A 26,098-nucleotide genomic window follows, 5' to 3' on the forward strand; every position below is an offset into this window, starting at 1 on the left:
GTCTTTTTTTGAAAAAATTAAATAACCATAACACTAATTATATATAATCGATCATAATTTTTTTATTAATTAAAAAATAAAGATAATTTTTTATTTCTATTTCATATCACAACCACTCCATAATTTTTTTATTTCTGATTCTTTATTTTAAACTTTTAAAAAAAAACATTTCTTCTATTTCTTTATTAATAAATAAAGTATAAAATAAAATAAAGAATAAATTATTTCAAATAATTTTTTACAAACTTCAAGTATTCTTTTTTTGTTTTTTTGGAAGTTTAAATTAATCTTCACTTTTGAATACATTTGTTTCCGTGTAAGTTATACTTTTTAAAACCAGTTACCAAAACAAGGTTACTTTAAAACCTAATCCACTTGAATTTAATATTTACTACTACTCCATTACACAAAACTATATAAAATCGTATATATATAAATTATAGATAAGGTAATAAATAAACTAACAATAAAAAAAAAAGCATAAAGGGGTTACGTGTGCTTCAAGCCAAAAACCCACAAAACCCTTTCACATTCTTTTTTTATTATCAGTTTTTTCACTCTCTCGAAATTCTCTTTTCCTTTGATTTTTTTTCGCAAGATAAAAACAAGAATCGGTTAAGCTTTTGAATGAGGTGAATTTCTTCACGAGAGAGATGATTTATTGAGTTTTAGGGTTTTTGAAAAAGTGAAGTGGAAAAAGAAGAAGGAAACGTGATTATGGTGATGAGAGAGATGCGAAAGTCCTTCAAGGATTCTCTTAAAGCTCTTGAAGCTGACATTCAATTTGCCAATACTCTGTAAATTTCCCTTTCTTAATTTGTAGTTTATAAGTTTCAATTTCGTTGTTTTGATAGAGGGGAATTTTTGTTGTTACAGATTTTTATGATTGATTAACTATGGAATGTTAATTGTCCTGTTTATAGTGTTATGATTTCTGAAATTTTGATTGTGTTTTTTGTTTTTTATGAAGATAAATGTGTGTTGTGTTCCTTAAAAAGCTTAAACATCGTAATTCTTTTAAGGTTTAAGTGTCCGACACCAACACATGTTAGTGTCTGGAGTTCGAGTCTGTGCCGTTTTAGGGCTTTATTGATATAGAACACCGTTCTTCATGGCCGTCTTTGAGAGTGTGTAAGATGAGCTACAACGCAACGCCCTCAAAATTTTCACCCTTAGTTTGTTGCTAAATTGGATGTCATAATAGATTTGTCGTAGTTAAACCTTGTCTAAATAGGGTCCATTATTGTTGTCACGGTTGAACTGTAGCTAACCGACATAGTGCCTCCAAATAAGAAGTGTTAGCATTGGTATCCCGTTCCTACGTCTCACTTTCTGTTTTACTACTTAGGGTGGGTACTATGATGTGTTAAATTCAAGGGTTTGTCTTTTTTCACTTTTATCTTTTTAAAAAAAAAGTAAACTCATAAAACATGCTTTGTGTACATGACTGGATAACTTTCAATTTTAGCTTTACTTTAATCTCAATGTTCTAGCTTTCAATTTTTGTTTGAACATTAATACATAAGATTTGTAGTTGTTGCGGAACATCAACATGACACAAGTTTACTTGGGAATGAAGGTTCTTTTGCTTGGTTATTTATAATTTGAGTGCACATGTTATGTCTTTGAAATTCTAGTTTAAAGTAAATGAACCTGTTACAAGTAAATGTTTTATTTCAAGTTTTGAAAATTCATGAATAAAATATGAAAAATTTTTTTGCCAGATTTTTAACCTATTCATTGACACAGAGCTTCTGATTATCCAAGAGACAAAGACGGAGTCTGCTTTCAAATGAGATTGTCTTATAGCCCAGCTGCTCAATTTCTTCTTTTTCTGGTTCAGTGGACTGATTGCCATCTTGCTGGATTCCTAGGATTGCTTCGAATTCTCATCTACGAGGTACATTCGCAACCCCTCTATTCTGAATACACTTTTTTGTTTTTCCGGAAAGACAAATGTTAGTTGTCGGTGTCTAGGATTTGAACTCGGAGCTTTCTCATACTCCTTCGATTGTCTCAGCTCAACCACTTGAGATATGACACGGAGAGTACTGTAAATAGATGTAACCATAGTGTGGACTAATGCGATCATTTTACCGTCAAGTTTGTAATAAAATGTTGGAATTGTTGCAGGCATGTAATGAAGGGAAGACAAGCACCACTTATGAAAGAAAAGCTAGTCTAAAGGAGTTTTATGGTAAGAGATTAGTCATTTTGAATTAAAATGGTCAATTTTTGCTATAAAAGAACTTGAGTTTGATTGCTCGAGCTTCCCATCTCGGAGGTAAATTGTGTTAAACGTCAGATGTCACCACGAAGAATCGAGGATTAGTCTCATAGCAGACCCAAAAGATCTAAGCCGGGTGAATACCTTGACACGGGTGCCTACCGACTAATTGAGTGGTTAATAATAAAAATAAATCAATTTTACTATGAGCCGTAGGTTCGCACCAAGTCTTCTCGAGAACAATTTCTTCTCGACAATTTTGAATCAATGCCATGTCTTTGTATGATTTCCGCGTTCCTTTATAAAAGTGATGACTTGAAATTCAAATATGATATGCCTTTTACTATCAGGTGTGATCTTTCCGTCTTTATTACAACTCAAGGGAGGAATCACTGAGGTAGAAGAAAGGAAACAAAAAGATCTATGCACAACAAAGTACAAACCGAAAAATGTGATTAGAAAAGGAAAGCTATCTGAAATTGATCTAGAGAGAGAAGAAGAATGTCCTATTTGTATGGAGATGAACAACAAAGTTATGTTGCCAAATTGCAACCATTCTTTGTGTATGAAATGCTACAATGACTGGTAAGCAACTGTAAGTAGTTAAGGGTATCAATATTAATATATTATCTCCCCAAACATAGTGTACTCTGTAGCAACGACACCTCTGAAAAAGGCGTGTCGGTGTCGACAATGACACCGACACTTGTGAACGTTTTACTGGTGTCGATGTGTCACTATTGGTGTTCTTGTCAGTGTCTGTGCTTCATAGATAGTGCATGTTTGAGTTGGTGATTGAGAACTGTTTGAATAAACTACTTAAGCGCTTATAGAATGAGCACTTATCCTGTAAGTGTTTATGAAGTTACTATTTCTATAACAAAATATAAATAAAGTTAAATTGTTTCTATATAAACTATTAGTTGCTTTCATAATTTATCTAGGAGAGTTTATAGAAATAAGCTGATAACAACTTATGGAAGCTGTTTAATTAAGCTCTCTCTAACACTTTCACAAGTATTTATGTTAGTAGATGAACTCAAATAAATCAATCTAAACAGTTCTTAAAACTATTTAAGATTTCAATTATCTAGAATTATTAGGATACAACTTAACATGAAAGAATATTAGGATTCTGATTTATATCTGAGATGTTTCTAAAATGTGATTGATTATTTGGAAAAGCCATTCTACTGACATTGTTTTTACTTCTAACAATCATGTTTTTGCTGTTTGTTTTAGGCACAAACGATCTCAATCTTGCCCTTTCTGCCGCGACAGTCTTAAAAGAGTAAACTCTGGTGAGCTTTGGATCTACGTGAGCAGCAGGGAGATAAATGATTTGGAATCAATCAACAAGGAGAATCTAAAAAGGCTATTTATGTACATTGAAAAGTTGCCTCTGATTTTACCAGATCAAATATTCATGTCTTATCCTCGAAGCTTTTGATTTCCATTTAGTGAATTTTGGAGATCATATATGACTTCAAATCAATGAGGAAAGTTAAAATAGGCTTTAAATTAGTGTACATTCTCAAGTTACCTAAATTTTTTTTATTTCTACAATAGATTTCAAATGTAAATACTTGATGGCTCTTTAGTCGAATGATATTTTAACTCCAATAGATTTCGTTAGCTAGAATATTTGGCTCTAAGCTATTTATGATTCAGTGGGTTTTGCTGTGGTTTTTCTCTAATTTAACTCTTAGCACTATGTTAAGGAACTCTTCCTAAGGGGTAGGAGTTTTTGTAAACAAGCATTTCTCATAACAAACATTTATGAGAATGCTTCACCCAAATTTTTCTATGTTGAAGTATTGGCAAAAAGTGGAAGCATAGATAGTTGAAAGACTCCACTTTATGAAGCAGGCTAATCACTAAGTGTGTAAATTTTACTGAGAGTGATGCAATTTGACACCAATACAGAGTCTGAGCCGTCTATTACACCAAATTCTTCAAAGAACCATCTTATGGTGTGGTGCTCAAGAATTTTTCAGCTTGATTCTCTACAACTATGAATCCCATTATGGAAATCAAGCAAGCAGTTGATGAATCAGAGGTCAAAACTAAATTTCTAAAGCTACCTGCACCTTGTGCAATCGGTTGTCTCTTTTGAAATTATGAAATCTCTAGATGAACTCGAGAAAGAAAATAAGGAAGTAAGGTCAAAGTTGGATAAATAAGAAGTTCTTAAGGCCCAAACTCTGACAAACAATGAGATTTAGGAAATATTGTCGGCCATTTTAGCCTGATTATCACCCCCTTCTTAAATTTTATTCGTATCATATCCTGTTTTAATGATTAATGAAGTATTTCTTTTCCTTTTCAATCATCCTTATTATTCTTCAGTTTTATATCTTTTTTATTGATGACAAGCGGGAAGAAACAATATGATTTTGATTCATTTTTATCCCAAGATAAATCCCAAATATTTTAACAATTTGTTAATAAATTATGAGACTATTGTGCTGATTGAGAATCAAATTTTATCAAAGTCTTAAACTCAAGGCGACCTTGCAAACCTCATTCTGTGAACTTAAACTAAGAAAAGCTTTTGAATGTCTAAAGTTAAGGGGGAGCTTACAAACTTAATTATGATATTTAGCTGATTATTTGTTAAGTCAAAATTGTTCATCAAAATTGTAGTATTTGTCATTATTAAAAATGAGAAGTTTGTTGGAACAAGTTTGGTTGTATATCTACATTCCTTGAATTTTGATGATAACAAAGTATAAAGGGATTACAATGATGTCTTTATTGGAGATTTCGAGTATAGTAATTTAGAGGGATTACAGTGATGACCTTAGTATGGAGAATTATAGGTTGAAGAGTGAAACATTTTTTAGTATGTTTTAAGAATGATAGTTATCATGCATTCATTTGTTTTGGGGATAGGTAGGACTTTGTTCTATGGATGACCTGGTTCAGAGAGGAACTATGACGGTCTCACGTCCAGAGAGAGACATGGTCTAGAGAGAAACCGGAGACATGGGAATTTGAGTAACATACCTCTGATCCCAGTAATTTTGATACCACATACATTTGAGAAGGATTTGGTGGCATTAGCATTGCATTGTTATTTATTTTGACTGTGTTTGAGTGTGATTAAGATGATTTATAATTCGTTATTACTATCCTGTTTGTTGAATTTAACTTTTAACATTTGTTAGATATATTCTCACTCCCTGTTTATTGTTGCGACGTGTGTGCTCTTTGTTGGAAATTCTCCAAAATCTATGGAGAATTTCAATCAATCTTGATGAACAATATTGTTATCACTCATACAACAGGAATGAAAAGAAAGAAAAATAGAGAAAGAAAGAGTGTAAAGAACGATGAAGGAGAAGAAGAATTAAATTCTACAGAGTTTCTCTCTGCCCACAAACTGTGGAAAACTTCTTATTCACTTTGCAACTGCAAAATACTGTGAATATAATGTTATGAATGTTATATTCACTTCTTAACAAAAATAATGGTTACTCCCTCTATTTATTGATTTAGGTTAAATTGGACCTCAAGCCAAAACCCAAAATAGCTAACACTATTAAAATAGGCCTAAGTCGAAATCATATGTGAAGCAACATGCTTCGACACTTCGACACTAACACAACTCAATCACACTAGGTGGTTCAACACTTCCTTGTTCTGTCGAGCAACCTGCTTAGACACAATGAATTATAATTCAACATACCACCTAATTCATTGTGTCTAAGCTATCTACATTCATCATAGCTCTTAGTCTTTTGAACACTTCGACCTGCACTCCCTTCGTCATGATGTCTGCAATCTGATTCTCAGTTTTGTAGTGTTCCACATCCATCTTCCCATATGCTACCTGCTCTCGAAGATAATAGAACCTCATCTCGATGTGCTTGCTTCGACCATGTGCTATCGGATTCTTCGCCAGATTGATAGCTGACATGCTGTCGATCTTCATGGTAATTGCTCAATGACTCTTCGCTGTTATTTCTTCGACCAAAATCACCATCCACGTTGCTTGGAATGCACAAAGAGAAGCAACTATGTATTCTTCTTCACACGACGATAATGCCACTACTGGCTCTTTTCTCGAACTTCAAGCAACTGGTGCACCACCTAGCATAAACACATAGCCAACTGTGGATTTTCGATCCTCAACATCACTACACCAACTTGAGTCAGTGTATCCCACTAATTTGCATTATTTTCCTTCATCAGCTGCAGGAAATAAAATTTCATAGTCGAGAGTTTCTTTCAGATACCTTAGTATCCTCTTTGTCGCTGCTAGATGTGATACCTTTGGCTTCTGCATGAACCTACTCACCATACCTACACTGTATGCTAAGTCAGGCGTTGTATGACAAAGGTATCGAAGTGACCCAATAAGTCTTCTATATTGGGTTGGGTCGACATCATCTTCATCTGAATCTTTTGACATTTGTAATCTGGGCTCAGCTGGAGTCGAAGTTGGGTTGCAATCTTTCATCTCAAATCTCTTGAGTATTTCGTTTGTATACCTTCTTTGATGCATTATCAAACCTCTACCACTTTTGTAGAATTCGATGCCAAAGAAATATGAAATGTCACCTAGATCTGACATTTCGAATTCCTTGTTGAGATCACCTTTGAAGTCTTCGATCTCCTTCTTGCAGCTACCTGTTACAACAAGTCATCGACATAGAGACATAATATAAGCAATTAACTCTTGTTTCTTCTTACATATACTCCATGTTCACTTGTGCACTTCACAAATTCCTTCTCCCTTAGAAAAACATTTATCTTCTTGTTCCAAGCTCTTGGAGCTTGTTTAAGTCCGTACAGGGCTTTATGCAGATTGTACACTTTTCTTTCTTCGCCATGTTTCACAAACCCAACTGGCTGTGCAACATAAACTTCTTCTTCTAAGGGGCCATTAAGGAATGCACATTTCACATCCATCTGGAACATCTGCCAGTTATTCATGTTTGCTAGACCAATAACCAATCTGATTGTTTCGATCCTAGCAATAGGTGCAAAAACCTCATTGAAATCGATTCCTTCTTTTTGAATAAATCCTTTCGCCACAAGTCTCACCTTGTGTCGAGTCACTTATCCTCTGGGATTCAACTTCACCTTGTATACCCACTTCACATAGATTGCCTTCTTGTCTTGGGGCAATTCGACAAGTGACCAAGTGTTGTTGACTTCAATTGACTTTAGTTCTTCTTCCATTGCTTTCACCCACTTCGAATCTTTCAATGCCTCAATTGCATTGACAGGTTCGACATCTGCATAGAAAGCATAATCTACCATCTCACCTTCTTCATTAACCATATCATCTGATGTAATCACACATTCTTGCAACCTTTCAGGCATGTGTCTTGTTCTTTGAGGTCTGCTTATGCTTGCTTCACCTCTGACTTCTTCCTGTCGAACTTCTCTTTCGACTTCACTAGTCGGTTCATCACAAAAGATTCTCACTGAATCTTTCTTGACATTCTCAGTCCAATCTCACTCCTTAAGCTCATCTATGATCACGTCCTTACTGATCACCACTTGCTTATTCAATGGGTCGAACAACTTGTATCCTCCAGTCGAATGATATCCTGTCAGGATCACCTGATTTGACTTGTCATCAAATTTTCTTCTCAACTGATCTGACACATGTCTATGTGCTATAAATCCAAACACCCTCAGATGACTCAAACTAGGCTTGTCATCAGACCAACATTCTACTGGTGTGATTCCCTCTAGCTTCTTTGTCGGACATTTGTTCAGGACATATGTCGCAATTGACACAACTTCTCCCCACAATTCTTTGGGTAGATGTTTGCCTTTCAACATACTTCTAACCATATTCATAATGGCTATATTCTTCCTTTCTGTGACTCCATTCTGTTGTGGAGTGTAGGGTGGCACCACCTCATGCACAATCCTTTCTTTCACACATAATGCATCGAAGTCTTTCGACACCTGTGAAGCACAGGTACTCTATTTTAGATAAAGTACCGATACCGAGTACGTAACGGGTACAGGTACTCGTACGGTATGCGTACGGTACGCACCGAAGTTGTAGCAATTTTTTTTTGTTTTTTTTTAAGTTGGTATACTATCTGGTACACATTTGGTACCTGTCGCATCTCGAAAAATACGATTCCTCGCGATGGTCGCGGAAAAAATTACGTTCGAACAGAGTCGCCATCGAACTTTATTTATCCCAATGAAGGGATAGGGAAATATCGATAAAACCTTTAGGAAATAGAATAATGGTCATCGGAACCATATTCGGGTTCGGGAGTGGATTACGTAAGGGGAAGGTATTAGCACCCCTTACGTCCGTTGTACTCAACGGGAACCTTTTAGTTCTAATTTGTGTTTCGAGTGTTAATTCATGTTTGTTTGTTATCTTTAAGTTATAAAATTATTAAAATAGAAATGGATGAGAACCTCAGAAAGGAGAAAGGGGAGGTTTTTTATTAGTGTGCTCGCGAAGATACAACAATCTCCTGCCTACGTATCCTTAAATAAGGAAATCAGAGCATTCGTAGTTCGGGCAACTGTCGCATCTCGAAAAATATGATTCCTCGCGATGGTCGCGGAAAATATTAGTGTTCGAACAGAGTCGCCACCGAACTTTATTTATCCCAATGAAGGAATAGGAAAATATCGATAAAACCTTTAGGAAGTGGAATAATGGTCGTCGCAACCATATTCGGGTTCGGGAGTGGATTACGTAAGGGGAAGGTATTAGCACCCCTTACGTCCGTTGTACTCAACGGGAACCTTTTAGTTCAAATGTGCGTTTCGAGTGTTAATTTATGTTTGTTTGTTATCTTTGGGTTATAGAAATTAATGGGAACCTCAGAAAGGGAAAAGGGAGGTTTTTTATTAGTGTGCTCGCGAAGATACAGCAATCTCCTGCCTACGTATCCTTAAATAAGGAAATCAGAGCATTCGTAGTTCGGGGAACTACGATTGGTTGGTGTTTTTTAGTGAACAACTATTTAGATCGCGTTCTAAAGGCTAAACGTTGGCTTGTCTACTCTCGGCGGAGGCTTAAGCATTGGTTTGTTATGCGCATTAGAAAGGATTAAATAGTGTTCTTTTTTAAAAGAGTTTTGGTCATACGGAAGTGACAAGTTGGATTAGTATGTTGGGTGTTTTGATTGGTTGAGATGTTTTTGGTTGGATGACGATTACTCGGATAGTCGAGTAAGACAACTCGTATCCTAACAGTCGGGAAAGGGAATAGAAGACTCTAGACCACTTTCTTTTTCATCCTTAATTAGAAAGGATTCGATAATAATTAGGGTGTTTTGAATGGATGACAAATACTCGGATAATCGAGTAAGAGAACTCGTATCCTAATAATCGGGAAAGAGAATAGAAGACTCTAGACCACTTTCTGTTTCATCTGAATATTTATGAAAATAAGGTTGTATATGGTTGATGTTTTTAGAATAAACGACAAGTGCTCGAATGGCTAAGTAATACAACTTATATCCAAGCATTTGAGAAGAGGAATTAAAAACTCAAGACCATCTCCTTTTTCGTATAGCTTTGATTGATTTATTAAGTTGCGAAAAAATGACAATTGTTCGACCGACCGGGTAAGAGAACTCGTATTCAAACAATTGAGGAGAGAAGTTGAAAACTCAAAGTCATCTCCTTTTTCATTTAACTCATTATGAAAATAATTTGATTTAATCTTGGTTTAAGGTTTGTAAAGAAATGACAATAGTTTGACTGACCGAGTAAGAGAACTCATATTCAAATAGTCGAGGAGAAAAATTGAAGACTCAAAGTTATCTCCCTTTTGATTTCTTGTTATAAAAGGAATTGATTTGTTTGTGCTTAAATGAATTAGAAATAACGACTATTTGACTAACCGAGTAAGAAAACTCGTATTCAAATAATCGAGGAGAGGAGTTGAAAACTCAAAACCGTCCCTTTTTCATTTCATTATTATGAAAATAATTTGGTTGGATACGTTAATTTAATTTTTAATGAAAATACTCAACATCGGATCAAGGTTTTAATTTGTGTTTATGAATGAAATGAATTTTATTTTAGTGTATTATTCTTCTACTCGATTAATTAATAACCGAATAGGTCTCATTGTAAGAAAGCCCAAGAGTAAGCTATGCGAGGTTGATGACGATGCTTAAAAGCGATCGACTTACAAGGGTATGGAGATGTGGGATTGATATTGAATCAATAATTGTTTGGTTTTGTTTTGAAATTGGTTTGAATTGATGATGAAATTGTATTGGTGATGGTTTAGAAATGATGCAAAATTGTGATAGAGAAAGGAATCAATCAATTTCTAGTTAACAATATTAATTTATTAAAATTTGGTTAAATTCATTAATTAAGATTAATTATCAAAATTATTTAATTGAATTTAAATAATCAAGTTAATTAAAGTTAACTAATTAAAATCAACTAATTAATCAAAATTTAATTAATTGACTAATTTAATTAAAGAGATAGAAAAAAAAAAGTAACAATGTTAATATACTTGGTATAAATTGACGATGATGTGCTCAGAACCGGTTTTTACGAAATGACAACATGATTAATGTCATACGCAAAATCATAGCACGGTGAAAATATTTCATTGATATATTGAAATTTTGGCGGCATATCGATATACCGAATCCACGAATCGAAATCCAATTTATCGCAATAGAAATTAAGCAACAACACCAACTCATAATTATTCACATCATTTACAAGTCATGTATGAAATATAAGAAGTGCCAAATGGTATATGGGCCTAATGTAAAGAGAAACAAGCAAACACCTAAACTATATTCATATAATTATAAAAATGGATTTAAAAATATAAAGCAAAAGAGGATAAACTAAATAAATTTTTCCTTTAATGATGGTGAGATTAGGAAATAAAAACTAACTGCAACATGGTTATATGAAACCGCTACCCGAACAATTCATTACTAAAAAACAAGTTATTATCATGATTACTAATAAAGGAAAATAACTTACTAGTAGAAAATAAAAATAGAGAAAAAAAAATTACTATTAAAACATAATAGATAAAAAAAATAGGAAAAGAATTACCATCTAAAATTCATGTGCCTAGAAAAAAAAAAAGAGTGGCAGGCGGCATGCCGACATGAATTTGTCGAGTCCATGGCTTAGAATTCGATTTTGTAATGCAGTAAAGTACCACATCAAAACAAACTCATCATTGCATTTTTTACTGTGTTCATAGAAAAGGCTAGTTCAATTGTAATTTAGATGCATTAAAACTTAAAAAAAATAAATGATTGGATTCTTTGTTCATGCTATAAACAAGTTACTAGTATTCTCTACTTGAGTGTTAACTAAATTACAATATAATTCTAGCATGTCCCAAGTAAAAAAATCAAAACCTTTAAACATAAATAATTAAAACCATGACAGAAAAAAAAAAGTTGCTATCATTAACATCTGCCATAAACTTTCAGCAACAACAAAAAAACTTATTCGAAACAATGGTCATATTTGCACTGGCCATAAATTCTCAGCAATCTTGCAACCACAATCACACATGCTTATCATTGAATGCTTCACTAGAAAAATAAACCAACAAATGTAGACACACTCAAATCGAACTTGAAATGAAGCAATCAATACACAACCCAACATACATAAATCGAAATGGTAGCAGAACTAAAACAGAGAATCAATATTGCAATAGCACTTATTTTTAAATCGTTACCCCTATCGAACCACGTCGGCAATATGGTGAGTTCGTTGGAAAAAGCGAGCGGAGCTTCGCGGCGACGGCCAGAGGTTCGCGGTGGTGGGGATGACTGATATCGGCGCAGTCGGCGAGTCGGCGGCGACGGAGGTATGTGTGTCGTGGCGGCGGACGATTTCGCCGGTAATGGATGAAGTTTGGTCGGTGTTGTTGTTAGATCCGTGACGTCGACGGTGGGAGTATGGACGAAACCGTGTTTGTGAGAACGGCGGAGGTTGCCGGTAGGTGACGGCGTTGAAAGTTGAGGAGCGGTGACGGTGAGTGGAGGGTGTTACGGTGAGCGGCGGAAGGAGGTTGTCTTCGGAAATGGAAGGAGGTTTTGGTGTCTAGTGAGGAAGAAAATGTGAGGTGAGTGAGAGATCTTTCCCTGTGTGACCTTTTTCTGCTTTCTTTTTTCTTTTTTTGTTTTACTGTGTGTGAGATCTATTGTGGGTGAGAGTCCTTTTAGAGTGTGAGGTAGCGTGAGGGAGTGAGAGAGATGATGGAGAGTGATTTATGAGAGTGACAGAAAAGAGAAAGTGAAGGTGGCGTGTAGATAGGTAGGGAGAGACGTGTGTGATGAGTGGCGTGTGAGAGATAGGAATCCAATATTAAAATATTTATTAAAAATTCATAAACAGTAATTTTATTTAAATGATAATAATAATAAAACAAACTCTAATTTTAATACTAGAACAAAGAAATAAAATGATTGATTATAAATAAGAGTCAGATGAAAATTTGCTCGAAAAATTAAATCAGACACATTAAAATTATCAGCACAAAATATACTTATTGAAAAAATACAGCGTTTCTTCAAATGTTGAAATAAATTTTCACCGTTTAAAAGGCTCAGGCGGGCCAAAATGCAACTGAAGCAGCCACTGAAAAATACAACGAGCACACCAGGTTAAACTACGTGAATCGTAGATTAATAATACTGGCGTCTGCAATTTTAATTTCGAAATTTTTATTTGCTGATTTTGTCCGTACTTGAGAAAAGATTCAACCGATTTGTCTGTATTTTTAATAAGTTTATCCTGACTGATATTTCAAGTATTATTAATGATAAAATGCATATTATGCTGTACATATGTTGTAAACTGAAAATTGAATTTATGAAAATTTAAAATGCCCGGACAAAATTGGGGTATGACAGTACCACGTACCCAACTTTTTTTAATTTTTTTCGGATGGTATAATTTGAGCTTTTTTAGTTAAGTAAAAATTAGGCTAAATATTCTATTTATAAATAAAAAAATTCTTTCACAAGTTTTTCATCTTCTTGGAGAGAAATTGGAGCACAATTAGATTTATTCACTCATTGAAAAGGAACAGGCTCAATCCAAAGAGGGACGAGGATTTAGTTTTTGTTCATAATCTCTGTCTTCTCATGTTACAGTTTATAATAAAGGAGCAACAAAAATGTGAGATATTTGTGGAGATGAATGAGATCTATTTGATGTAGTTGGTATTTTTGAAGTTGTTAGTCTTTCTCTCGATGAACCTGAACTAGAAGATGCTCTTTTTAATGATATTGGAGAGAAAAATATTGATTTATGAATACTTTTTAAATGTGATTTATTTATGTTATTGCGCAGATATTAGCTTTTTTAAAGCAAATTGTTTTGTAATTTTAATGTTTTGTTGTTATTTAAAAAAATATAACTCCTTTGTTATTTTTATAATTGTATTTAAAAAAGTTATACTGACGTACCCGTATCTTAGTTTTTCTAAAAATGTCGTACTCCGTACCAGTACCCGTATCGGGTACTGGATACGTACCTGTACCTATGCAACACAGTTCGACACATATTATCCACCACCATCAGTTCTCAAAATCTTGTTCTTTCGACCGCTCTGTCTTTCGACCATAGAATTAAACTTGGCAAATACCTCGATCACTTCACTTTTCTTCTTGATTAGGTAAGACCACAGTTTTCGACTGAAATCATCTATGAATGTAAAAAAGTATTTGTTACCTCCAATCGAATACACCTGGAGAGGAGCACATACATCAGAGTATATGACTTCAAGAATTGCCTTCGATCTGCTTCTTGCATCCTTACTAAAGTTGTTCTTATGTTGCTTCGCCTGCATGCATTCTTCACACACTTCGTTTGGAATGTCGATTTCTGGTAATCCTAAAACCATATTTCTTCTATTCAAATCTATGATGTCTTTGAAATTGAGATGACCAAGTCTATAATGCCATATTCATTCATCTCTGTTGGCTGCTGTTGCAGGGCACTTATGCTCCATCACATTAAGCTCAATCTTGAAGGTTCTATTCTGAGACATTGGAGCCTTCAAGATCAACCTTCCATTTGAGTTGAGAACTCTCATCATCTTGTCTTTGATCGACACCTTGTAGTTCTTTTTGACTAACTACCCTACGTTGAGCAAATTACTCTTCATGCCTGGTATGCACAACACATTTGAAATTACTAACCTCTTGCCATCTTTCCTCATAATCAGAATATCACCAACACCTTCAGCTGCTAGAGTGTTGTCATTTGAAAATTTCACCATGTTCTTCGTTGAGGGATTTATGTTGACAAACCAATCTTTTCTTCCAAACATGTGTGATGAGCATCTTGAATCCAAGTACCACTGGTCCTTGAATCTCTCTTCATCTCTTATTGTAAACATCAGCAACGTCTTTTCTTCTTCATGTTTCGTCAGCTTTGCATAAGTTTCTTGATTCTTCTGCTTTTTTGGACAATCACTGGAATAGTGACCACACCTTTGACAATTGTAACACTGAATGTGACTCTTGTCTGACTTTTGACCACCACCTCTTCCTCGACCTGCAACACCACCTCTTTGGTTGCCTTGGTTCCAGGATTTTCTTTGATTCGACCAATTTCCTTCTTGTTGATTTCGACCAGTCGAATTGTTGTAACCTCCTTTATCTTTGGTGCCATTCCAGCTTCCTTTGCCTTTTCTTTCTTTTGCTGATTGAGCCTACAAAGCCATATCACTCTTCGACTTTCCTGCAGCTCTTTCAGCCATTCTTTGTTAATGAGATTCAAGCATCCCTTGAAGCTCTTCCTTTGTCAATTTTGACAAATCTTTCGACTCTTCTATGTCTACTACCACATGGTCGAACTTTGGAGCCAATGACCTCAAGATATTTCCAACAACAGATCTTGATGTCAACACTTCTTTATATACCTTGATTTGATTCACTAGTTTCGTAACCTTGGTGAAGAAATCAGTTATGCTTTCATTGTATTCCATCTGAAGCAATTCATACATTATTTTGTGATTTTGTAACCTCACCTCTTTCACCTTCTCCGCGCCTCCAAACTATTTCTCTATAATTTCCCATGCTTCTTTCGTTGACTTTGCATCACTAACCTTTTCAAAGTTATCTCATCAACACATTGATGGATTATAAAGAGAGCTTTATAATCTTTATTCTTCAATTCTTTATGTGCAACCTTTTCTTGATTTGTCGCGTCTTCTGCAAGCGTCGTTACTCCTTCCATTACAAGATCCCAAAGATCTTGATAACATAACACAACCTTTATCTGCTTGCACCAATTCTCATAATTGTTGTTCTTGAGAATCAGAAGATTTGCTGGAAAATACCCATTTGGATGATTCGTTGCCATGGTGATTTTCTTTCCACAAATCGTTTCAACCGGAGGTCTTGATACCAGATGTTGGAAATCCCCAAAAATCTATGGAGAATTTCAATCAATCTTGATGAATAATATTTTTATCACCCATACAATAGAAATGAAAAGAAAGAACAATGGAGAAAGAAAGAGTGTAAAGAATGACGAAGGAGAAGAAGAATTAAATTCTGCAGAGTTTCTCTCTGTCCACAAACTGTGGAAAACTTCTTATTCACTTTACAACTGCAAATTACTGTGAATACAATGTTATGAATGATCTATTCACCTCTTTACAAAAATAAGGGTTACTCCTTCTATTTATAGATTTAGGTTAACTTGGACCTCAAGGCAAAACCCCAAACTATAAAAGCCTAAAATAGCTAACACTGCTAAAATAGGCATAAGTTGAAATCCTATGTGAAGCAACATGCTTCGACACTTCGACACTTCGACACTAACACGACTCAATCAGGTGGTTCGACACTTCCTTGTTCTATCGAGCAACCTGCTTCGACACAAGGAATTACAATTTAACACTCTTTAGGAGTACATACAATCAGGTACAGGAGTAGTCGATTAGTTAGAGGATTGCGCCGATACCTCTTTAGATTTTACCATTGAGTCTCAGAGAAGTCGCTTTGATATGTATCACTGGGGATGTGATGTCATTCGCTATTTGTGTTATGCTTTATTTATGTTGGAGTCTTGGTTGTTGAGACTTTTATGTCAAACTTGTTTACTTCCGTTGTTTAGTTTCACATGACTATTTCGTATTTGATGCTTTATGCTATGATAAAGCATGTGTGTCACTCTAATCATGGATTTTTATATGAATTATTTTATTAAATGTCGAGTTGGAGATTAAGGTGTTACATTATGAATGAGTGTGAGACTATGATGTTGTTGACTGTGTATTGAATGAGTGTAATGTTGTATGTTCTCTACTTTAGCATTGTTTACACTATTTATATTGAATGTTGTTTCTCATCCTATTTGTTTCATGTTGTCCACCATGGACATCTTGTAGATACTCAAGAGCCATTATTATTGTTGTGTGTGGAAGATGGTTTGTTAAACCTACTATTCACTTTTATTTATCGCTTTATCATACATTAGTGGTTTTTAATGCTCTGATTGTGTAACATTAAGGATACAAATTTGTTATATTTTATGTTGATATTGATTTTGCTGTTTTGAAGTTTATTACTTTATTTATGATGTTGCTTTGAAATATTTGTCCGCTACGTAGTTTCAAATGATTTGATATATTCTCAAGGGTTGTTTTTGGTGACACCTTAAATTATCGTGTAAAACTCTTTAAATAAGTTTCGAGGTTTAAGATGTTATACATATAATCTATCTATCTATCTATCTATCTATCTATCTATAAGTATATTTTCACAAACAAACTCATAAAAGACCAGGTTATGAAAAACGTCGATATAAAAAATATATGGAAAATGTATTTTAAAACCTACTAATCAAAATAATATAATTTTTTTAATCAAAATCTTAAAAGAATCAATAACATTATTACCGAATTAAAATATATACATATTTTTATATTCTTATAAATCTTTTTAAGCAATTGAATGCAAATGTATCTACAACAAAGTAAGTAGATAAAAATAAAAATAAAGAATGTAAAAAATCGGGGAGACATAAAACTAGACCCAATAATTAAAAAACAAACAATTCAATAGGATAATAAACAAAAATCCTAATAAGAGTTAGACTTAAATGCACTTTTGGTCCCTTTAGTTTGGTCATTTTTAAATAATTGACCCCTATTACAATTTGATCCTTTAATTTTGATGATCTTTAGATTGTTATGGCCCCCTCCACTTTTGCATAGGTGGCAATGATGATTAGGATTTTTTAAAATTATTTTTAATTTCGTGGAATTATTGACTAGGATAATTTATTTTTTAATAATTTTTTGTATAATTAATAATTTAATAAATTGTTATTTAATAGATTTATTGATTAAAATTTTGATAAGCACTTAGGACTTAAAGCTCATTTCATTGAAGCACATAGTCAATTAACAAATGTCCACTTTCATCTCAAGATACTTATGTCATGATTTTCACATGTTCAAGCTTTATAAACCTTCATCCTATACTAAGAAAAACCAATGTGGGACTATACTACCAACACCACTATAATTCCATGCTGAAACATGTGATATTTGTCTTACTTCTATATTCTGATTTCAATTTCATGATGTGTAAAATATTATTTTTCAAATATTAGCTTATACAATACCAAGATTCAAAAAACAAACTTCCTCTTTGCAGTCTCCAATGCTAAAAGAGGGGGATTGATGTTGTGCTTAACGATGAGTCCAAGCGTAAAACTCCTGCTATTGTGTATTTCGGTGATAAATAGCGGTTCATTGGGATAACTGGGGCTGCTTCTACTATGATGAACACGAAAAATTCTATCTCCCAGATGAAGAGGTTGATCGGTAAGAAATTTGCTGATCCAGAAGTGCCAAGTGATATGAAGTCATTGCCTTTTGCTGTCATTGAAGGACCTGATGGGTACCCGTTAATTCATGTGCGGTATCTTGGTGAAGCTAGAGCATATACAACCACCCAAGTCTTTGCGATGATGCTGTCAAATCTTAAAGAGATTGCCTAGAAAAATCTGAATGTGGTTGTTGTTGATTGCTACATTGGAATTCCAATTTATTTTATTGATCTTCAGACAAGAGTTGTATTGGATGCAACCAGAATTGCAGGTCTGCACCCGCTTCACTTGATTCATGAGATAACAACAATTACTTTGGAGGAGGACCACAAAAATGCACCTATGCACAAAAGTGGAGGAGGACCAACAATTATTAAAAAACAAATTATTCTAGTCAATAATTTCATGTAATTAAAAATAATTTTTAAATCCTAATCATCACTGCCACCTATGCACAAAAGTGATGATTCTTAAAGAGATTGCCCAGAAAAATCTAAATGTGGCTGTTGTTGATTGCTGCATTGGAATTCCAATTTATTTTACTGATCTTCAGACAAGAGCTGTATTGGATGCAACCAGAATTGCAGGTCTGCACCCGCTTCACTTGATTCATGAGATAACAACAACTACTTTGGAGGAGGACCACAAAAATGCACCTATGCACAAAAGTGGAGGAGGACCAACAATTATTAAAAAACAAATTCTTCTAGTCAATAATTTCATATAATTAAAAATAATTTTTAAATCCTAATCATCACTGCCACCTATGCACAAAAGTGGAGGAGGACCACAAAAATGCAAAGGTGATCAAAATAACTATTTTTGTAACAGGGGAACCAATGATTTAAAATGATCAAATTAGAAAAACCAAAAGTGCATTTAAACCTAAGAATTAAGAAATATCAAAAGTAATATATATATATATATATATATATATATATATATATAATATATATATATATATATATATATATATATATATATATATATATATATATATATATATATATATATATCAAATTTCAAATATATTTCAATGACTTTGAAATACACATCTAAAAAATAGAAGAATATAACATCTTTATTATATATAAAAAATGCGTCGGTTACATATACATAATTTAAAAGAGATTAATCATTATATACTCTCAGTGTAAAAAGATTTATACCGTCGATTCATCATCATCATTCGTTTTCATTATTGTATAGACTTTTAAAATAAAAGTCAAATTTATCTTAATATCCAACGTTTATGATTAACTGACAGTGTAAAATTCCTTTACACTGGTAATGTATTTCAATTAAATCCAATTTAAAATTTAATTTTCACTTCTTTTCATTTCTATTCAAATTTCAAATATATTTCAATGAATTTGAAATACACATATAAGAAATAGAAGAATATAACATCTTCCTTATATATAAAAAATGCGTCGATTACATATACATAATTTAAAATTCAATTTTCATTCTCTTTTCATTTCTTCTCTTTCGTAAAAGTGTTGGAGTGATAATCTACCCCTCCATTAAATCGCAAACTCAAATCTATTGTAAAGCTTCTGAAACATCTATTCACCTATAACTCTTGGTTCAGCAACCGAAAAATAATTAATAAAATAATAAAATTATTTTATCATATGACATTAGAATTATTTTTTCACCTTTTTACGAGGAAGCCCAACCGCCTATAAAATATAAAAGTGCTTATTCCCACTCCCACTCGGAGTACAAAATACAAACACCCTAACACCACACCACGCATACTCAAACCAAAACGAGAGGACCAAACCAAACTTAAAAATACACTCCGCTCAGCGTTCTGTTTATTTGAATTCACTCTCCACACTCCACACACACAACATGGCCGTCGTTGGTGTTCTCGCTTTACAGGGTTCTTTCAACGAACACATAGCAGGCATAATCACTTTATCTCTCTATCTTTTTTGTTTTCCAATTTTCTCATTCACTGACTCACCTTCAACGTTTTCTGTTTGTGTTTCAGCTCTCAAAAGGTTAGGTGTTAAAGGTGTTGAAATTCGAAAACCTGAACAGCTTCTCACTGTTAATTCCTTAATCATCCCCGGTGGTGAAAGCACCACTATGGCTAAACTCGCCGAGGCTTTCAACCTGGTATCTCTTCCCTCTCTTTTTAAATTTTTGTTTCAGTTTTTTTGAGCTCTCTATGTAGTATATTTTATGGCGTAAATAATCAATTTAGTATATCAAGAGTTTATGAACTGTTGTCACCTAAAGTGATAAGAGCTTGTTTGTTAAACTTCAAGAGACATTTCAAATCCCTTCTGAGAGGTCGGTGCTACTTTTAGATGTGTGAGAATTGTTTAAAAAAAAGTATAAGGTGCGTTGTATAAGGTTGTTGAAGTAAAGAAAAAAACAATTTTTTGGAACACTTGTATGAGTGTTATATGGGTGTCGAAGCAAAGAAAAAAAATCTATTTTCAGTGACACTTTTTTTATTTTTCCAACCTGTGTCGTACGTGTGTCATATGTTCGCGACACGGCTACACGCCTAAAGGTGTCCGTGTTTGATAGGTTTATAGTGTTAGTTTAATGTATAATAATTTCTCATTCACTAATTTTATATGAAGGATATTAAATAGTTTAGTGAATAAAGGAAAAATGATGGGGATTGCTTTCGTTGTCTTGAATATGCATTTAGTCTGCAACACATTTTGTCAATTTGTAATCTGTCAGTGAAATTAGTTTTCATTTTCTTGAGCATGACTCATATTCATCGTTTGAGTGTATCACAGTGTTATCAAATATCCGCCATGGCGGTTTTTGGACTCGCCGCAATGGTAAATATCGGCCAATATTGCAGGTTTTTCCGCCATAATCTGCTATAACGGCATCGTAAAGTGGATGTTATGGCCACCATCGACAATACTGGCGTATCATTGTGTAGTATTTAAACACTGGATTGTATTCTGTAACTCTAAAAATTGCACAATTGAAAAACTACTGTGGCTACTTTGTTGTCGGAGACGTAGACATAGACACTGTTAATTGTTCTTTATCATCAATTGTTTCTGTTCGTGTGTTTATTTTATTTATCGGTCTACTTTAGAATCATATTTGCTATTCTAATTCATTCAAATGAAGAATGGAAGCCTGGCCGGTTTAGACGAACCTTATGTTAATTTAATTTTACAGAAACTAAACATATGTTTGAATTGAAGTTTTTAAACTTAAGCTTGAGTAAATTTCAAGACCAGTTGGAGACTCTCAATTGAAAACCAAGTCCACTCTAATATGGGTACTATTATGTTTTTTAGGAGCTAATTTGATTAGAATTTAATAACTACATAGACAGGTGTAAAAATATTTTTGATAGGTATTTCATTCAGTGTTATCAAATAGCGCCGCCATGGCGGATATATATGGAGTTTTTCGGACTTGCCGCAATGGTAAATATCGGCCGCCGCCACAGTCTGCTGGTATGGCGGTATTTTGGCTCTCCGCCATAGGCAACACTGATTTCATATTTTATCGAATTGACATGCGCCATATTGAACTATGGTGGTAGTTTCAGCATGTACGACAAAAGGTTAAATATCACCAAATGTATGTATAAACTATGTTTGCAGTGTCTGTACTTAATTATTGAAATTTTATACTAACGCCGTACTTTTATGCTCATGGAATCAAGTCACAATTATGTCATTGATGATGATAAACTATTCTGAATGTTTCAATTTATCAGTTTCCAGCTTTGCGAGAGTTTGTGCAAATGGGAAAGCCAGTTTGGGGAACCTGTGCAGGACTTATTTTCCTGGCAAATAAAGCTACAGGTGGGTTGTTTCTCTCCAAGGTTTTAAATTATGGCCAGCAATCATAATTGCGGTCATAATATCAATGATTTTTGGAATTCCCATGTTTGCATTGTGACTGCAATTGCGGCTATAATATCAAATATTTTAGTCTTATTTTCCCTGTCACACAAAACATCTAATGATTGTTTAAAAACTTCAAATGACAAACATCATTTCAGGACAGAAGACTGGTGGACAAGAACTTGTTGGTGGACTTGATTGTACTGTACACAGAAATTTCTTTGGCAGCCAGGTAATGCATGGATTTGATGTATCTGCTTTTATGGAGTAGCAATATCAGAGAACACAATCAGTTTATTTTATTGTAATTTTATTTTATTTTATTTCCTTTTCTCTTATTCTTTTTACTTTAACTTTTGCTTTTTACTTTAATCATCGGATCCTTTAATTGATTGATTTGATTATATTTAGCATGATCCTTTAATTGATCAAGTCCATTATCTCTTTCCATGTTAGTAAAGATCTTATCAATTAGGATCTCTTTCCTTGTTAATAAGTCTGTATTAAAAATTTAAAATGAATGAGTGTTGTTGAAATATAGTGGTATAAAGTTATTAGTAGAGCCCATTTTATAATTATTTTTGAGTTGTTAGATTAGAGGAAGTGGGTGCGTATTAAGTATTAATATTAAAAAGTTATAAATGAGTGATGTGTAACAGGGAGAACCACTTAGAGGAACTACCATTGTAGATGCTATAAGGTGACTGACTTGTACAAAGTCTAATAATATAGTTTTTCTGAAGCTTTTCTTCACTCTCTTCTCTTCCTCCCTTACACTACTTGTTCTGTACTTAATTCAGTTTTCTTATTATCTAGAAGCATGTCAACCTAAAATAGTTACTTCAAGTTTACGATCCTTGGCTGCAGTGGTTTTTGTCAAAACAACCATATCTTTTTGTAAAACATTTAGCATTTTATCCATTATAGCTACTACTAATATTCACAGATTTCTTGTTTGGATGTAAATATAATAGTACTGTTCTAAGTGAAAATTGGTTAAAGAATATAATTTTGGTCAGTTTTTTTTTAAAACAAAAAACATGCTTATTCAGATTCAAAGCTTTGAGACAGAGCTTCTAGTACCAGAGCTTGTGTCCAAGGAAGGTGGTCCTGAAACATTTCGTGGAGTTTTTATTCGTGCCCCGGGAATTCTTAATGTAGGGCCAGGTGTTCAAGTCCTAGCTGATTATCCTGTACCTTCTGACAAAGTACTGAGTTCCGATTCCTCTGTTGAAGGCAAAAAGGTTAGTTATTGACACTGTCTATACTCTATAGAACACTTTTAGCTGCTCCTTTATGAATGTAAGATCAGTAGAGGATGGTGGTTGTACTTTCTAACTTCTCGTGTTTTTTGTTATTTCTCAGTTTGACTAAACAATATATATTTCACTGACTTATATTGTATGGGTCTTGCTAACATTTACTCTAAGGGCACATGTTAAGGAATAAAAATATAGAAATTTTGTCTTGAAAAAACAATCTTTGAACATTTAAAGAATTGATTACACAATTTCCAAGACAATATTTGTATATTTACTTTAGTTTAGTGACATGTTCCCTACTTAAGGACACATGTTAGCATTTGCCATATTTTATTTATAGATTGGATTGTTTGTTAATTCAAATTTTAGGCTGTGAATAGTGATTTGTTTCAGAGCTATTAGAATTTAAATGGTTTGTCCGATAATAGGAATAATAAAAACATGCTAGAATGTAAGGGATCAGATCAGATCAGAATCAGAAGCCCATAATAATGTTACCATTACCTTATTGGATGTAATTTTCCAAGCTTATATGTTGGTCTCATCTTCATATACCTAATGAACTTCTGATATACTGTATTATTAGGCTTAGTTGTTTATAGCTTTTTCTGGCATCCTAAGTAAAGGCTAATCCATGTTTTGACTGTTAAAATAAATGAATGTCATCATGTACTTGTAGCTATAGGATTTGCACAGTGACAATAATTTTGAATTTTGTTGTTGAAGTGCAGTAATAAATACTAGTAAAGAAATTCAGATGGAGTGAGTTTTTAGGAAATTGTTAGTGATTGATTTGTTAGGGGGAGATAGAATTTGTTAGTAGCAAGAGTCAAACTCTACACCTCCTTCATACTCCTACCGTGTCCCAATCAATCCATATCACTGGGTTACACTGCGGGGACATGTTAGATAGAGTGATGACTAGGCTAGTCATGGTGCCCCCACTTGAGGCCCTGTGGCATACATGGCTTGCTGCTAGTGTTTGTTCTGCTAATAATTCCTATGTTTTCTGTCGAAAGATATTTAGTTCCGTTAATGAAGAATTGGCAAACTGTCTTTCCAATGTAGTACATATGATATAGTATGTTTCTTGATCCTACGAGATTGGATTTGAGCGTACACCTGAATTTGCTGGAGTCTAGAACTCAGTAGCCACCACATGTACTGTTTATTATAAACTTATTTGCTTAAGGGGCACTTTTGTATGGGTTAGGTGATTTACAAATTAGTGTTATAAATGATATACCTTTCTTTTTCTTTTTGAAATTTTGGTATCCGTACTAGCGATAAGGGGGCCCACTTGTGGGGACGAATGCCACTGTCCACTTGCGGGGCTCTGTTTAAAGTCAGAGCAAAGCTTTATATGAACTTGGCCCAACACATAAATTGTTTGTACCTAGCGAGATTTGAACTTGAGACCTTGAGAGGAGAACTCTCTTAGGATCCAAGCTTTCACCACTAAGCCAACCCTTCGAGGTTAGAACTTCCACTTCTTCTTGGCGAGATTGAACATTTATGCTATTTTAGTTCTTAGCTTGACAAGATTGAAGCTTGGACTTGGATACTCCGAGCAGAGCTCTCTCTGGTTGTCAGTCTCTCTATTGTCTCGTAGTTCCTCTCTTCCACACGTACCAATCCCCTCACCATTCACTCACTTGTCATTTTCTACTAGAGGTAGGGGTAGTAGATGATCCAAATCCGTAAAAACTATGGGTTCCTATTGCCGTTAATTTTTTATATAAGAAAATGTTAGTGGTTAATTTGTTAGGAAGAGGAGAAATTTGTTAGCAGCCTGGATCAAACCCGGAACCCGTCTACATATTTGGAGATGCCATTTCCCCCAACACCTAACATGTTTCTTATTGTTTATGGAATGACAGGAGAATGCTGAAGAAGGCAGCAAAGTCATAGTTGCTGTGAGACAAGGGAACATACTGGCGACTGCTTTTCATCCGGAATTGACTGCTGATACTCGATGGTAGATATGATTTGTTTTTGGCTTTTGAATCTTACAATGTTGCAGTATGACATATGAAGTTAATTTCAAAAGTTGTATTTTTGCAGGCATAGTTATTTCTTAAAGATGGAAAGTTTGGTTGGAAAAGAGGCCTCAAGTAGCATTGTTCCAGAACAAGTCACACAAGTCAGTACAAGTTTTAAGCAACCACCACTGCACGATCTTCCTATCTTTCAGTAGGATCAGAAACTGTTAAAAAATTATGAATGTTTTATTTATTTGTCAAACAATTTTCTCTTGGAAACAATACATGATAACCATTAGATCTTAGAAAATAGTTTGAAAATATTCTTTTGAGAGATAAACAATGCATAGACTGTGTTTTCTGTAGTTATCTATCTACATAGTTGCATTTCATATGTTTTTCCCCCATTGATTCTCGATCGTAATAGCGATACCTGGGTCGTTTTGTTGGTTTATACAGTATACAAACTGCAATGTTTATTCAACATTTGAAATTTGAATGAAAATTTGTCTTCCTTTTATTTTGTTAAATTACGTTTTTGGTCTCTACTGAGTTGTGCATGGTTTTGATCCAAAAGATATTGAATGGATTAATCTACCTGCACCACCTTTACCGTGGGTACAAAGTAACCACTATATGACCCAGTGATTTTGTCTGATGATCTTTTATGTTCAACCTATCTTTAAACCAAAATCAAAATTTCACATTTATAACCATACTCACATTTGATTCAATGGCATCAGTAAGTTAAATGCTTCTATTTTAAAGTTGAATAGGTTTAACATATATATGTATGTATGAAAGTCGTGATTTGCAATGTAAAAAATTAAATGCAATATTGTGTGCAACAAAAATGTCTTCTCTCCAATTTTGAATCTCTTGATAAATGGATTCGTAATATAAAAATGACATAGAAAAAGTAAAACAACACAATCAGTACACAATAATATAGTAAAGAAACAGAAACTC

At 33.9% G+C, this 26,098-nt stretch overlaps 2 protein-coding genes across 2 annotated transcripts; both read left to right on the top strand.

Annotated features, from left to right (window-relative positions):
* The first annotated feature begins 502 nt into the window (after nucleotides 1–502).
* Nucleotides 503–3,897, top strand: LOC127107472 (E3 ubiquitin-protein ligase AIRP2). Its single transcript, XM_051044756.1, has 5 exons — nucleotides 503–797; nucleotides 1,750–1,900; nucleotides 2,134–2,197; nucleotides 2,578–2,812; nucleotides 3,470–3,897. The coding sequence occupies exons 1-5, from the start codon at nucleotides 718–720 to the stop codon at nucleotides 3,675–3,677; spliced, it is 738 nt and encodes a 245-aa protein (XP_050900713.1). The 5' UTR covers nucleotides 503–717; the 3' UTR covers nucleotides 3,678–3,897.
* Nucleotides 3,898–19,740: 15,843 nt separating this feature from the next.
* Nucleotides 19,741–25,649, top strand: LOC127105091 (probable pyridoxal 5'-phosphate synthase subunit PDX2). Its single transcript, XM_051042257.1, has 7 exons — nucleotides 19,741–19,949; nucleotides 20,037–20,164; nucleotides 21,756–21,843; nucleotides 22,044–22,117; nucleotides 22,938–23,129; nucleotides 25,028–25,125; nucleotides 25,212–25,649. The coding sequence occupies exons 1-7, from the start codon at nucleotides 19,895–19,897 to the stop codon at nucleotides 25,342–25,344; spliced, it is 768 nt and encodes a 255-aa protein (XP_050898214.1). The 5' UTR covers nucleotides 19,741–19,894; the 3' UTR covers nucleotides 25,345–25,649.
* The last annotated feature ends 449 nt before the right edge of the window (nucleotides 25,650–26,098 follow it).

Source organism: Lathyrus oleraceus, chromosome 7 (assembly GCF_024323335.1).
Source record: "Lathyrus oleraceus cultivar Zhongwan6 chromosome 7, CAAS_Psat_ZW6_1.0, whole genome shotgun sequence".
NCBI classification, from domain to species: domain Eukaryota; kingdom Viridiplantae; phylum Streptophyta; class Magnoliopsida; order Fabales; family Fabaceae; genus Lathyrus; species Lathyrus oleraceus.